The sequence below is a fragment of the Rutilus rutilus genome (genome assembly GCF_951802725.1).
Source record: "Rutilus rutilus genome assembly, chromosome: 1".
In the NCBI taxonomy this organism is placed as follows: Eukaryota; Metazoa; Chordata; class Actinopteri; order Cypriniformes; family Leuciscidae; genus Rutilus; species Rutilus rutilus.
This window is the reverse complement of record NC_140209.1, coordinates 27,349,788-27,365,567: the sequence shown is the minus strand read 5'-3', so window position 1 is coordinate 27,365,567 and position 15,780 is coordinate 27,349,788. Positions and strand designations below refer to the sequence as shown.

Here is a 15,780-nt window from a genome sequence, read left to right as displayed (position 1 = left end):
AAACGTTAGACATAAAAATGTCACTGAAATAGAAATCAATGCATTAAATAAAAAAAGTATCGGACAGCACAAGCATCAAATAGTGTTTTGCAGCCTGAAGAATTTATCTTCACGTTGAAACTTATTTCAGATCAGCACCTTTTTTGAATTCCCGTAAAGCGGCGTCCTAATGTTGGTGGTAACTCAACTCAGGGCTGTGTTTATTCCAGACACGTACCAGTGCCGTCTCTGTTTCTGAACGAGAGCAGGATTGAATCCTCCTTTCATTTGTTAGTGAATAAGCAGGGATAGTCTTCCGCTGTATTCTGGGATAATTGAAGACGCTGGGTGTGATTGGTGTGTGTGCTAGGGCTTCAGGGGCCTGGCGCAAAGTTTAGTACAAGGCTTGGCACAAAAACACGTCACCTAGTGCCAACCATATGGACCATGACGCTAAAAGAAAAGGAGAGAAATGGCCCTTGTCCATCAGAAGTAGCGCATCGTTTCCGAACTCCTCCAAGGGGGCGCTTGTGTGCTTTTCTTTTCGTTCTGTCCTCTCGGGTTAAACAGGATGTTGTTTATAAATGAAAAGGATATTAAAATGCTGTGAGTCTTTTTAGTGTGTCAGTAATCGTGTCATAACTTTGAGCAGCTTGAAGCGACGATCGCTTAATTGAGAAATACTGGAAGCGTACTTTAATTAAATTTGTTTTCACATTATTGCAAATATTGCTGCTTAATGCTAATTTGGTGCAGATAAGTAAAGTATAATTAACTTTTTTTTTTTTTTTTTTTTAATAAAGGCTTTTTTCAACCGCATTTATTTGGGGAGAATAGTGATGTTTTTTTTTTTTATTGTGATTTGCAAAGCTTAAATAACTGGTTTCTGTGTGAGCCGTACCATGTTTTCAGGGATGAGGTGACTTGTTTACTCCTGGGGCTGTTAGTGTTGAGACTGAATATTAGTTCATCAAGGGGCGGTTAATTTTAGCATCGCTTGGAGATCCACTTATACTCCTGAGCTTTATTACCACAGTCATCTCGGTCATAAGAAAACCTGTGTCTGAAACACATCGAGGGTGTTTACATGCATCTAATAATCTTACACCGATTACACTTATTAAGCCGACTGCACATAAGGTCATATAAACATCGTGAACTGTGCTCTTTTATCAAGCAGAGATGGACACACCTAGAGATTTGCCTGTTTCTGTGGTTTCGTTTTGCATGTAAACAACTTTAATATTCCTACATGAGCTTATTCGCTGGACCTCATTTATGAAACGCGAGCTGTTTTTATGCGTTAATTGTTATAAACATCGTAAATGAATATTGTCACTTCAGACCCTTTTCAGATGTTAAAAGCCCTGCTTTCCACTGTAAACGCTCCACCCATGTGTTTTTGGAAGCGTGAATCTTTGTTTTGGCTTGGTATGATGGTTCATGTTGATGCTTGTTTGATCCATAAGGATTACATCTCTTTAGTTGATAATTATCTTTCTCTCTCTTTCTCAGGTGCACGTTTCGGTTCCCCAGTACGAACATCAAAATCACTTTCACGGCACTGGCGAGCGTCAAGCGTGAGAAGAGGGAACCGGAGTCTCCGGTTAAAGCGGTTCAGCCACAGATCTCCCCTTTAACCATCAACATTCCCGATAACATCGCTCACCTCATGAGCCCCTTGCCCTCGCCCACCGGCACCATCAGGTATACACACACACACACACACACACACACACGCACACACACAGACACACACCCCATCAGGTACAAATACACACACACACACCATCAGGTTTAAGGCTGAGTGATTTATGAACAAGTTTAGGGATATATCGGCCACCATATCGGTATCGGTCGTATTCATATTGGTGCATCCCTAAAAAATATAACAAAATTATATACAATATTTTTATGATTTTGTCAACGTGAACCTGAGAATATTGAGTTATTAGGGGCCAAGCACTGAAAGTGCGTAGGCACCTCTTGAAATCGTTGGCGTTGTTCTTCTTATTCTTTCACTCTGGAAGTCTATGGCAGCCCATGGAACCGCTTGCAGGAAAGTTATGAAATTTGGCACACTCATAGAGGACAGTCTGAACAGTCACCATAGCAAATTTGGAGTCTCTAACTCAATCCCTCTAGCGCCACCAACTGTCCAAAGTTTCACTCATGTTTATGCTAATAACTTTTGAACCTTAAAGGAGAACTCCGGTCAATTTTAACATTGAGCTCATTTTTTTGTACATTTGGAGTGCTGTCAGTACAGAGAACAACGACAAAAATCGGTGTTGCCTACACCGTGTTATCCTCTTTTTAAAATTTGCACCCTGTTGACTTCAATGGGGCAATGTTTAAACCTGCTTTTAGCCTCTTAATATCCTTGATGTGTTATTACAAGTGCACAGTCGATTGTCGAGTTCACGTTCGTGATCATAGGTAACTAAACCTATGGGCGTGAACTCGGCAATCGACTACTTTGGACTTCGACCGAAAACAGGATGTAAATACAGGTATGTGCGCTGGCTGAATAAACATCATTTTTATTCATATCTTTCACATCTACTGCAGTCAGATTCACCCGCGTTCACTCTGAAGGAATCACTCACATGACCTGTGCACTTGTAATGACACATCAAGGATATTAAGAGGCTAAAAGCAGGTTTAAACATTGCCCCATTGAAGTCAACAGGGTGCAAATTTTAAAAAGAGGATAACACGGTGTAGGCAACACCGATTTTTGTCGTTGTTCTCTGTACTGACAGCACTCCAAATGTACAAAAAAATGAGCTCAATGTTAAAATTGACCGGAGTTCTCCTTTAACGGCTAAAATTCTAAATTCGTTTCCCCTCTGATTCCGTAGCTCAAGCCGATTCGATTGGTCATTTTCCGTCATGAAAATGTTTCTGCCATTTTGAATTTTTTGAAAAACCTACTTTTTTGAACTCGTCCTAGATGGTTGCTCTGATTTGCATGAAAATTGGACCAGATCAGAATTCAAGTTGATTCGTCAAACCGTTCTCGAATACCGCGCAAACTAATTTTACGTAGCGCTTGTGAAAACAGACGCAAGGCTATATCTCTGCAACGCTTTATCGCATTCAGACCAAACTTGGTACATGTCATCACAAGCATGACCTGAGGCTACATGCTGCATTTTGATTCCCTTGTGTTATGCCGAAAACATGGATATCAATTTTGTCATAGTCAGCCAAACTTCCTGTCCGCCATCTTTATTTTCTTTTAAAACCTACTTTTTCGAACTTCTCCTAAACCGTTTGTCCGATTTTCACCAAAATCGAATCGTATCATCTTCAGACTGAGCCGACTAAAAGTTATGGATTTCGTGTCGATAGACAAAATTGTTTTCGTATACTGCAGCAGCAAAGTTGAGGCATGATGCCAAAATGACTATTCAGGCTTTATCTCTGCAATGCCTTGACATATTGACACCAAACTTTGTATGTCATTGTCACCTCACTCTGACCACACCACATCAGTTTTGTAACTGCGCCCCTATTGGTCGAAAGTGATAAACCAGTAAATCATATTTTTAATTACTGTATGATTATTCAGCCATTTTGTCTAAAATCATGTTTAAATATCTTTAATTGCTCATTGTTGCAGTTGGTCTGACACTCCCAGCCATGTTGGCATGTCTTATCGTCGTCTTGCACTTGGCCCCGATAATCGCTGCTTGTTTTATAATATTTTTATATATATTATACTTTAACTAATCAAAATAGAAATGTTGCCTTTTTCTTGATTTTTTTTTTTATTTTTTTATTTTTTTAATATTTTTCTATTTTATTTTATTTTCAGATAACATTTAACTTTTTTTAAATATAATTGAATAATTTAATAGTTTTAGTTAATGAAAACACTTACTGAAAGATAAGATATAATTGATAAAGCAGAGAAAGTTTTTCTGATCTATGAAGCTTCAAGGCGAGTTGAAACTGAAACGTTGGTGTTCGTGCCTCATCAGGTTTGGTGGTTTTTGAGTGTCTGCGTTTGAATTGTGTCTGCAGCTGCATGTCCTTTATGAGCCACTTCTGATTTGAGTGATTTAATTGAGTTTGGCTCCCACATAAATGAGGCAGTTTCCTGTTCTGCAGGGAAAATGAAACCTCCTCCTTCCCTGCGTTCCATCTGTTTCCAGCGGCCCATTTTACTAAATGATTTTGGTGTGTATGGTAATGCATTTTTTGTGTCGTGTGTGTCCCTCAGCGCTGCTAACTCGTGCCCGTCCAGTCCGCGGGGTGCGGGATCGTCCGGCTACAGGCTGGGCCGAATCGTGCCTGACCTGCAGCTCATGAATGATAACTCTCAGTCCGAGAATGACAAAGAGGCGTCAGAAGGAGACAGTCCAAAGGTGCCAAATCTTAGGATAAACATCACTACCGGACAAAAGTTTGGAAAAATTATGAGATTTTTTTTGTATTTTTAAGAAGTTGCTTATACTCCCCAAGGCTGCATTTATTTGTATGTAAATTGTGATATTAACAGTAAAATTGTGAAATATTATTACTACTTGAAATAAGTGTTTTCTATTTTAATATATGTTAAAATGTAATTTATTCCTGTGATCAAAGCTGTATTTTCAGCATCATTACTCCAGTCTTCAGTGTCACATGATCCTTCAGAAATCATTCTAATATGATGATTTGATGATCAAGAAACATTTCTGATTATTATTAGTGTTGAAAACAGTTGCACTGCTTCATATTTTTTATGGAAAAAATTATACACTTTACAATTCAAAGGATAACGCAAGTGAGGGGTAAGTGAGATTTTACAAAGAATAATAATTATTGCTTTTATCCAAGGATGTATTAAATCAAAAGTGACCGTTTCAAAAGATTTATATTTGAAATATTATTTTATTTTTTATTTTTTTTACTCCGTTCAGCAAATTATTCTGAAAGAAATGTATCATAGCAATAGCAACTTTATTTATATAGCACAATTAAAACAACACAAGTTGACCAATGTGCTTTAATGTCACACAGAACAAAACAAGAGAAAGCATCACATAGGCAACACGTATAATACAATTGTCACTGATTAAAAGCTATTGCTTATGGTTTTAACAAAATATGAAGCAGCACAACACTGATAATAATCACAAATGTTTCTTGAGCATCAAATCATCATATTAGAATGATTTCTGAAGGATCATGTGACACTGAAGACTGGAGTAATGATCAATCATCACAGGAATAAATTACATTTTAACATATATTCACATAGAAAACAGCTATCTTAAATTGTAATAATATATTACTGTTTTCACTGTATTGTTGATCAAATAAACGCAGCCTTGCTGAGCAGAAGTGACTCCTTTCAAAAACAGATCATAATTACTCCCAACTTTTGACGGGTAGTGTATAAGACCTGGAGAAAATTGTCCATCTATTCTAAATGATCTTTAGTTCATGGTAACGGTGAAATCTCTCTTTCTCTCTCCAGGACGACTCCAAGCCCCCGTACTCGTACGCTCAGTTGATCGTGCAGGCGATCACGATGGCGCAGGACAAGCAGTTAACACTAAACGGCATCTACACGCACATCACCAAGAACTACCCGTACTACAGGACGGCAGACAAGGGCTGGCAGGTCAGTGTCACACACACACACACACACACCAGATCAACCAGAGATGAGGCTGTTCACACAGGCTTATAGTGAATCATCAACAATATCTGGAAAACATAAAGCATCTTAGGCGCTCCATGACTGTTGAGTTTTAAGTTTGTTGCATTTTTAAGTAGATGCTCTCTGTTACTCTCTTTGTTTGTAATATACAGTCAAACCAAAAATTATTCAGACAACAGATATAATGGTTTTTTGTTGTTGTTTTTTTACTAGTGGTTGCAGGACACTATAGTTCATTGATGTAAGTGAGGAGAGCAAAATAAAGTAAACTGTGACACATTATACCCCAAATTTCCTCATACAGTGACTACCAAGTCAAGTCACCTTTATTTATATAGCGCTTTTTACAGTACAGATTGTATCCAAGCAGCTTCACATTGATAACATAAAAATAATACAACAAAGTTTGTTTCTAGAAGAAAATTGCGTCATCGTCCACCCCTAAGTAAGGCAGATCAATAATATTGTTGAATATTAAATGTCCCCAACTAAGCAAGCCAAAAGCCAAGGCAACAGTAAAATGTATACAAATTTGGGACCAAATATTATTCGGACACTTTGACCTGACCATGTTTTGCTGAAGTTTTTTTTCTTTAATTGCTAATGTGACCTTTTTACAGCACAGACTGAACACAATGTAGCATTGCTTGGTAATTGGGGATTTCAGTTGACATTATGAATAAATTTCTCTGTCTCAGAACTCGATTCGTCACAACCTGTCCCTGAATCGGTACTTCATCAAAGTCCCGCGCTCTCAGGAGGAGCCGGGCAAGGGTTCGTTCTGGAGGATCGACCCGTCGTCCGAGAGCAAGCTGGTGGAGCAGGCCTTCAGGAAACGCAGGCCGCGGGGCGTCCCCTGCTTCAGGACCCCGCTGGGACCCCTCTCATCCAGGTCCCAACACTAACCTTTATCACATGCCATTTCACACGACTCGAAAATATTAGTCTTATTAGTTTTATTTATAGAGCACAAGTTGAACACAACCAAAGTGCTTTACAATACAATACAAATAAATCAATAAAAAGAAAAGGAAATGGAGATACAAATCAAGTTTCAAAATATTAGCAGATTAACTATTAGTCAAGTCGTATAATTTGACTTCTTGTGTTTGTTTGCTTGGTTTTATTGTATTTATATGAAATTAGTATTTTTGTTATTGAATTTTTGCCATTAAAATAGCCTTAGATGCTGACATGACGTTAAATAAAACTATCTATCTATCTATTAGTCAAGTCAAGTTTTATTTATAGAGCACAAGTTTAACACAACCAAAGTGCTTTACAATACAATAAAAAGAAAATAAAGAGAAAAGGGAAATTGAGATAAAAAAATCAAGTATCAAAATATTAGCGGATTCATTTACATGTTGAGTATTTTTGCTTGTGAACGTCACTAAATCTTTACTTTTGTCATAACACTAGTTATGATTATCTTAAATGTTGCATTCGACACAACTGTTTAAAAGTTTGGGGTTGGTAAATGTTTCTGGAAGAAGTCTCTTCTGTTCAGCAAGGCTGCATTTATTTGATCAAAAATACAGTCAAATCAGTAATATTGTGAAATATTAGCTCTTCTCTGTGTTAAACTGTAATTTATTCCTTGTGGTCAAAGCTGAATTTTCAGCATCATTACTCCAGTCTTCAGTGTCACATGATCCTTCAGAAATCATTCTAATATGATGATTTGATGATCAAGAAACATTTCTGATTATTATCAGTGTTGAAAACCAGTTGTGCTGATTAATATATTCTTGTAGAAACCTTTTATTCAGGATTCTTTGATGAATAGAAAGTTCGAAAGAACAGCATTTTTTTGACATAGAAATCATTTGTAACATTATAAATGACTTTGCTGTCACATTTGATGATTTCATTGCTGAATATTAGTTGCTTTTGAATAAAAAAATTTCTGAAGGGTAGTGTATGTGAAATGTGTCCGTGTTTGATGACAGGAGCGCCCCGGCGTCGCCCAATCACGCGGGCGTTCTCTCCGCCCACTCCAGCGGCGTCCAGACTCCCGACAGCCTATCACGCGAAGGCTCACCGGTTCCCATGGAGCCCGAGCCCGCCTCGGCTCCGCCCCCTCCTGCTGCTGCCGTCCAACCCAAACTAGCCGTGATTCAGGAGGCCCGTTTTACCCAGAACACCTCAGGTACTCCATCACAGATGAACTAACATTCACTTGGGCTGATCTTTTAGATCTCTCTCAGAAATTCATGATCTTGGTTATCGTTCATCTGTTGACATTAGAATTTTTGCTCGGCTTCAAAGCGTTTACAGCGGTTGAAAAAAAATAAAATAATAATAACAATAGTTACTATACAATAATTTACAATGGTAAAATTACAATGCTTATGTCTTCATTTTATTTTTATCATTTGTATTATCTGTATTTTGTCTGATTTAGATGATATTATAATATTATCGACTACTCCTTATTTTTATTTTTATTTTATTTTATAATTTTATTAAATAATCACTGCTTACCAGTATCAGTCAGAATCTGTGCATCAATATTGTTTAGTTTACAGTAAAATTATAGACTACTAATTATTAGTTTTTTATGAGCCTTAACATAAATAGACACTTTGTTTTCATATAAATAACTAATAAGCACACAGTTTTCATTTTTATCTGTCAGAATCTGGACTTCTCTTTGTCTTTTAATATTTATTTATGTTTTGTTATTCAGCTTTAACAACCTGTTACTGGTACCAGTCAGAACCTGTGCATCAGTAGTATATATCAGTTGACATACGATCACTGAGCGTGTGCATGTTTTCTCTCTCTCTCTCAGTGTCTCCCATCACCTCCCAGCCGGTCCTGATCGCGGTCCAGCGCCCGCTGACTCAGTCGATGAAGCCCGTGACGTACGCGCTGGCCACCCCCGTCACGTCCTCCACGTGTGCGCAGCCGCTGATGCAGACGGTGCACGTGGTCCACCAGATCCCGGCGATGACCGTCAGTGCCCTGAGCGGAGCCAACCTGCAGAACGCCATCAAACCAGAGCCGCTGGAGAACGGGGAGTACGAGGAGGTCAAAGGTGACGAGCTCAGGTCAAGGAACATGAACTGGTTTTCATTTCTTCAGATAACGTTAGTAACAAACATGTGTTCTGTCTCTCTTTAGTCAAGGTAGAGTCGGTTCCTGGCATCACTCACGACTCCATAGGCACAGCCAATAGGATCATTCAGAGCAGCGCCGGAGCCACGCCCCTTCAAACAGTTACCATAGTGCAACAAGCCCCATTGGGTCAGCACCAACTGCCAATCAAAGCCATCACCCAAAATGGCACTCATGTAATGCCTATTGCCACGGCAATACAGAGCCAGGCCAACTCAGGTATTCCGTTATTAATGATATAATCAGAGGAAGGATATTATTACAGAACAGTGGAATTTAAAGTCCCCCTGCAGTCAATCATTTTATCACTTAAAACTCTTCTTTGATCACCGAAATGACACATTTAAGGTTCTGTTTTTTTTTTTCCTAAAAAAAATGTCTTCATGCCTTAAAATATCTTGAATGTAACTCTACACCCTTGCCTCATTTATTATACGTGGTTCTATGAATATGCAAATGAGCCCCACCTCCACTCACTCACACCAGCAGAGATCCACTGGTTGACGATCACACGTTGATCTGATTGGTTACAAGGTAGTTTGTGACGTCAGAAACACCAGCGATTTCAAAACGTTTTTGAGACTGTCTTTGATTCACTGCAGTTTTAAGGAGGAAATACTCAGCAATGGTGTCGACTTATGAATTTACACATGGTTTGTCTTAAAGCATATTAAAAACACCACATAGACACATAAACAACATTAAAAACTTGATTTTCACCACAGGGGGACTTCAAATACAAAATTGTTTCTTTGTTGGTTTTGTTGTTGTTCACCTTCACACATACACACACATATATATATATAGTGATGAGGGTGTCACATGTTGATATCTGTCTAATGATTGTCAAGTTTCTGCTAAGTAACAGATGATTTTGCATCAAAATATTGGTTGACTGGGCGAAGGAAAAAATGTAATTAATGTTAAATGTCTCTTTCTGTTTGTCTTCAGTGTCGAGTCCGTTACACATGTTGGCCGCTCACGCCTCGGCGTCCGCCTCTCTCCCCACGAAGAGGCAGAACGGTGAAAAAGCAAGCGAGCCGCCGGAGAGCAAACGATTGAAAACCGAGGACGAAGAACAGAAAATCACCTCTGACCCGAACGGAACCGCCGCGGACACAGACTCCACCAACCAGCACGGCAACCACAACTAGTCACCCATTGAACACCACCACCACCACTTTCCCTCCTTCTGTTTTCCTTTTTTTCCTTTTTCTTTTCCTCTCATCACGGTTTCTCTTCCATCCAGCTCATGGTGCCAAAACTGAAGGCTTTCAGGCTGGACAACCGCTGTTAACCTTTTCAAGTGAAGCAAAAATAAATTCTAACGTCAAAAAAAGAAAACCAAACGCATAAAATAGCGTCCGTTACTGTTGTAATACGTTTCGTTTTTTTCGCAGCAATCAGCTGCCTGTTTTCCGTTTTATGACTCGAGCCTGACTGAACAAGAACTCGCACCCCGAAACACAAGAGCAACTGCCATCTGGTCCGTAACTGGGCATTTTATTACAGACTTTCACAGACCCTGCAGATGTTGTCCGATCGGAGGCGTTTGATTGGCTTGGATTCTGCTCTTGGGGGTCACGGTGATATTTAGCATCTCGCGGCCAAAATTGGAAGCATCTTGAAAAAAAAAAAAAAAAAAAACAAATATGCACTCTTTCCCGGATGTTTTGCGACGTGCGATGCCCTCCGGATGTGCAGATGTTGATCCTCTCTGGACCGCCGGAACCCGAAAGATTCTAGAACCTCCGGAACCCTTGTGTTGTTCACAGTAGACTGAGAATTCCAGAACTCCCGCTTGTGGAATCTGGATCTCTGACAGCGGAACACGGGCTTCCATCCAACATTCCAAAGTTTGGCATTCAGATTGTGGAGGGGGAAAAGCCAAGAGGATGTCCTGGAATGGAATTACACACCATGAACCACAAATAGGTTGAAGGTTTTTTTTTTTTTTTTTTTTTTTTTTATAGTGCATACTAGGGCTGTATGTGGAGACTGTCTTCAGCCAAAGGGATCAAAATATTCCAAAACACATCACATATTCCTAAACTTTCGGCAGCTAGCCTGACAGCATCCCCCACAATCCCCTGCAATTGTCGTAGTGGATAATATGCAGTATTTTGTCGTTCATACGTGGAGCGTAGGATCTGGGTGTGTTTTCATTTATAGAGACGTTTTAAAAAGTAATAATAACAATAACGATATATATAAGCAGCAGCATACGAGCAGAAGAGGACGTGGGACGCCTGTCTCTTTTCTGCTCTGTGAAACTAAGCGTAGTTTCTTTTCTAAGATGGAGAAAAATGTATTAATGGAGTATTTCCTTCCTATGTTTTTCCTTTGTTTATTTTTAAATCTGAGCAAAACCGGCTTTGTTACACTGACATATTTTCATACATGCACAGATGCTCGAGCGGACGTGTCATTTCCATGTGTAGTTGAACTGTTTTCATCCAGCTTGCATGTAACGGACTAGACAAACCTACCTGATCCGGCGATTTAAACGTAATCCAGAAGAAAAAAAAAACACAAGAACCTGCTTTGAATCGGACCAGATCTGCTTGATTAGACTCCTTTTGTTTACTTTTTCCCCCTGTTTTCTTTCTGTTTTGTTCCCTTTTGTTTTTAGGCTGTATTGGTGTAGGCCGATTGTGTCTGCTTAATGATTTGATTCTGGTCAGGCCCATGAGTCTGACTGATTATATATGTTTCAAACAAAAGCAAAAAAAATATGATTGATGTTTGTTCTGCTTCAGTGGGTCAATGCTTTTTTTTTATAAATTAATTTAAAACCTTACGCTGATGATGTTCTTGTCTTTTCTTTGATTGAATTAGTCTTGTCATACATAGACACATAGTCTGTAGGGGTGAATACAAAGTTTGGGACTTTAACAATTTTAAATGTTTTGGAAATAAGTCTCATGCTCTCAATGCGGCATTTATTTGATCAAATATACAGTAAGATATTAATATTGCCATTTCAAATATTGGTTTTCTATTGCAATATATTTTCAAATGTAATTTATTCCTGTGATCAAAGCTGAATTTTCAGTATCATTCAGTGTCACATGATCCTTCAGAAATATTCTATTATTATGATTTGATGATCAAGAAACATTTCTGATTATTATCAGTGTTGAAAACTTTGTGAACAGTTGTGCTGCTTATTCCTGTGGAAATTATGATGCATTTTGTTCATTTTAGGCCAAGTTTTTTCTGGCTTGTTGCACCATTAGCACAACTTTGTCATATATTTTCTAATTCTCAGACATTAACTTACATTAGTGAAGTTGATGCAAATTAAGATCACTAACACTAATTGAAAAAGTAGTTCAAATATTGAATTGGGTTGCAGTTTCATTCTAACCTCTGGTTTTTAAAAGCAAGATAGTTTGCTCAACAATACTTGCAAAATTAAATATAAGCAAGTTTAGTTCAATTTAGTTAAAGTCCCAGAATAATAGTCGTCTTCTCACTAAGATAAGACGTGAAATCCATAATCAATTTTCAGATTTCTCTATGAGATGCCAGCTGAAGACATTTAAACTAGAAATGTGGTAATTTCTCAGATGACCACTGTGTGGCGCTGGTGTGTAAGCGTCCGTAGGCTGTGTGTGGCAGCAGAACTCAAATGGCTTCTGATATTGTGTATGAAAAGGTCCTGTCGTCCTACAGATGATCTGTATTGGTAATCTGGTCTAGATTTGTTTTAATACCCGCCGAAAATAGTTTAACCTTTAGCCTCTCTTCATAAGGTGAATCTCGAGAGAATGCATATCTCTTAAGAGCACTGATGATTAAAGATGATTTGATTGACCTGTACGACCCTCCTGAGGGGTTCGTCCTCTCTTTGTTGAGTTTTGACCTCTTTACGTGTCTGAATTTGAACATGCAAGATGGCGTCTCGTCTGTTCAGCCTGAGATTTGCTATAACGGCCGAAAGGTTTTAGTAACTTAAAATTACATTGCATTCGAATAAAATAGTGGTGTTGTGTTTATCTGTCTCTAGTAGATCATGATGATGTTTAATGTGATTAAGATTTCAGGTCAGTTTTGATGAAATCCCTTTAATGAGAGTTGAGGCGCTGTCACTTTTGCCCTTGCGCGGCAAATTTTCGCGGTTAAAATCCAGTCGTTCCAAAAGGAATCTGCGCGTGAGGGTGAAAAAGTTCCACACGCCGATTTCTCTAGTGTTAAAGTTCGAATTCGCCGAGTTGGTCAGCAGAAAACTGCCCTTTTGAAAACGATTTACTTGTGAGCTGTGCCTTATTCATTGCTACTCTTCTGACAATGGACGTTTTTGTGACCATATTTTGAATACGAGACCGTTACCCTCAATGTGGCGCTTTTAGTAAAGTGAACGCAAATTATTTCACTTCAGTTTAATGCAGTTTAGGATTAAATGTTCTTGATATTCTTCATGGTAGCCTCAGACAGCAGGAAAAGGCAGCAGAAAATCACAGGTAACGCTATCAGATTTAGCGCGAGACTGTGGGAGGTAAATTAAGGCTCTAATGAACACATCTCACTGTCACACAGACGTGGGAGGAGTTGCCATGGCGACCGGGAGCTGAGTGATGCTGATGGGAGGAAACGAGAGGAACCTGAGATTGTGTGTGTGTCAGACGCTTGCGTCCGTCTCCAACACACCTTTTCAAATGCGTCTCCTCTAAATAAAGCAGGACCTTGAGCTGAACTGCGTCTGAAAGTTCATGACAAACTCACATCTGATGCAGAAATTACTGGATGTCTTAGGCCACGTATTGAAAGAAAAGCCAGAAAGGTATCAGACAGTTTTATGCATGAAAACACTTTGCTTTGAGATGTTTTGCTCAGCAGTTGTAAAATATGAACTTTTAAGTATGAATTTTGATTCATCTAGAGTTGTCTTTTGGAATAGCATACTTCTCATATGATTTCTTTATGCAGATTTCCAGTATGTGGAACAGAAGAACTATAGGCCTACTACCAAAATGAGCAAGTATACAACAGAGTAGCCTACGCTACGTATCCCACAATGCAATATGTTTGACTTGAAAAGTGCTCGTATTTGGTAAAAGGGTGAATTAATGCTTACTGGGTACAAAAAAAAGTGAGTGAAATGAAACCCAAATCCAAAAAGGAGGGAATAAAATTCATTACATTTTGATTCATATAGGTTAATGATTATTTCATTGTTTTGAAATACTGAGAATATAAGTTTATGAACTCAACAATCGACTACTGTGGACTTCGACCGAAAACAGGATGTAAATACATAAACATAAACATAATTTTTATTCATATCTTTCACATCTACTGCAGTCAGATTCACCCGCGTTCACTCCGAAGGAATCACTCACATGACCTGTGCACTTGTAATGACACATCAAGGATGTTAAGAGGCTAAAAGCAGGTTTAAAACTTGCCCCATTGAAGTCAACAGGGTGCAAATTTTAAAAAGAGGATAACACGGTGTAGGCAACACCGATTTTTGTCGTTGTTCTCTGTACTGACAGCACTCCAAATGTACAAAAAAATGAGCTCAATGTTAAAATTGACCGGAGTTCTCCTTTAAGCTCGTTCCAGACCCATGTAGATCATCTTGTGGTACTTTAAGAGCTATTTTATCCTCCTGACACTAATAGATCCTCTGCTAGCCCACAACCCTGTTTCTGACCCCTGACACAGAGGTCAGCGAGGGATTATCCACAATCTGATTATCTCGCTGTTGTTTTGCTAACAAGCTTCTTTGGCTATTTGGCCAAACTTTTTCAGTAGTCTGGGTCACTAAATTTAGTTAGTCTCTATCTCTGTAGCCGAGGTTATATATTTTCATCTTCAAAAAAGCGCTGTGGTATCGGTACCATGGTTATACCATTTTGAGTGTGTATACCATTTTCATTATTAGGGGCTGTTTACACGACACCGTTTTCAACTAAAAACATAAAACGTTTTATGCGTTTTGGCCGTTCGTTTACACGAAAACAGCGTTTTGGGTGCCTGAAAACGTTAAGTTTTGAAAACGCAAAGGTTTCAAAGTGCAAGTTTTTGAAAACGGTCCCCTTGTAAACAACAAAAACGCGAATCTCTGAAGACAATGATGTCATCCACATGCGTATTAAGTGTTCAGTCTATAGTGTTTCATCGCCATCTAATGGCCTGGCAGCAGATTACAGGGTTTTTAGTCGTTTTCGCGGATCCGTGTGAATGGGGATCGTTTTGACAATGTACGCGGAAAACTCGAAGGAAAAACTTCTCAGTTTTAAGCATATCGTTGTCGTGTAAATGTACTCTTGCTTGGTAAAAAGAATCATGCTACCAAAATACCAAGGTATTTTGAACCAGGGGTGCCAGCTCACGCAATTGACACTTTTCACGCGCTCTCACGCCACACATCCATTTTTTCACGCAGAGAAAAATCGCGAAGCAAATAGGACACCGACACCGCGACAGTCAAGACAGTGAAGGTTACTTTTTATATGAAACAAATTCTCAGCTCTCAGATTCTGTCAATTTTACTTCGAAATTCAACAAATACCGTTTTGGCGCTTGTAAATGTGACATGATTTGACAGATCGTTGTAGCGCCTCAATTCAAGCGGCACGTGAACTAATCATCTAGTAAATAAACACGAATGAATTGGTATGTTAAAAGAGACAGTACAACTTACCAAAATGTATATGCCTCATACATAAATTTCGATCAATCAGTGTTTTTCAACCACGAAAAGAGGTCAATAAAACAGCTGGAGAACATAACGTTACATTTAACTCAGGAAAGTAATTTAATGACCATAGCATGCTAGTTGGCTAGAAAAAATTGCTATAGAGAGGAGTTGCTATTTTGCTAAATATGTGCACTATATTACATATTTATTGTATTTTTATTTATATCATTAAAATATTATAACGTTGTTTTTATAATAAAAGCCGCATTATATTATTAAGTTATTTTTAACCTTTAATAATAACACTAGCTGACAGTGCTCTATCTGTATAGCACTAGGTGAGTTTTTCACTTTGTAAAGAAACACT

At 38.6% G+C, this 15,780-nt stretch overlaps 1 protein-coding gene across 8 annotated transcripts in view; it reads left to right on the top strand.

Annotated features, from left to right (window-relative positions):
* The window catches only part of foxk2b (forkhead box K2b), a 91,985-nt gene extending 80,424 nt beyond the window's left edge, over positions 1–11,561 (top strand). For all 8 annotated transcript variants that reach the window (XM_084387955.1, XM_084387958.1, XM_084387957.1 and 5 more), the window contains 8 exons: positions 1,495–1,686; positions 4,211–4,355; positions 5,453–5,599; positions 6,337–6,530; positions 7,591–7,790; positions 8,436–8,681; positions 8,768–8,980; positions 9,713–11,561. In XM_084387955.1, the coding sequence (XP_084244081.1) occupies positions 1,495–1,686; positions 4,211–4,355; positions 5,453–5,599; positions 6,337–6,530; positions 7,591–7,790; positions 8,436–8,681; positions 8,768–8,980; positions 9,713–9,915 (1,540 nt within the window). In that variant the 3' untranslated portion in view covers positions 9,916–11,561. The remainder of the gene's footprint in view (positions 1–1,494; positions 1,687–4,210; positions 4,356–5,452; positions 5,600–6,336; positions 6,531–7,590; positions 7,791–8,435; positions 8,682–8,767; positions 8,981–9,712) is intronic.
* The last annotated feature ends 4,219 nt before the right edge of the window (positions 11,562–15,780 follow it).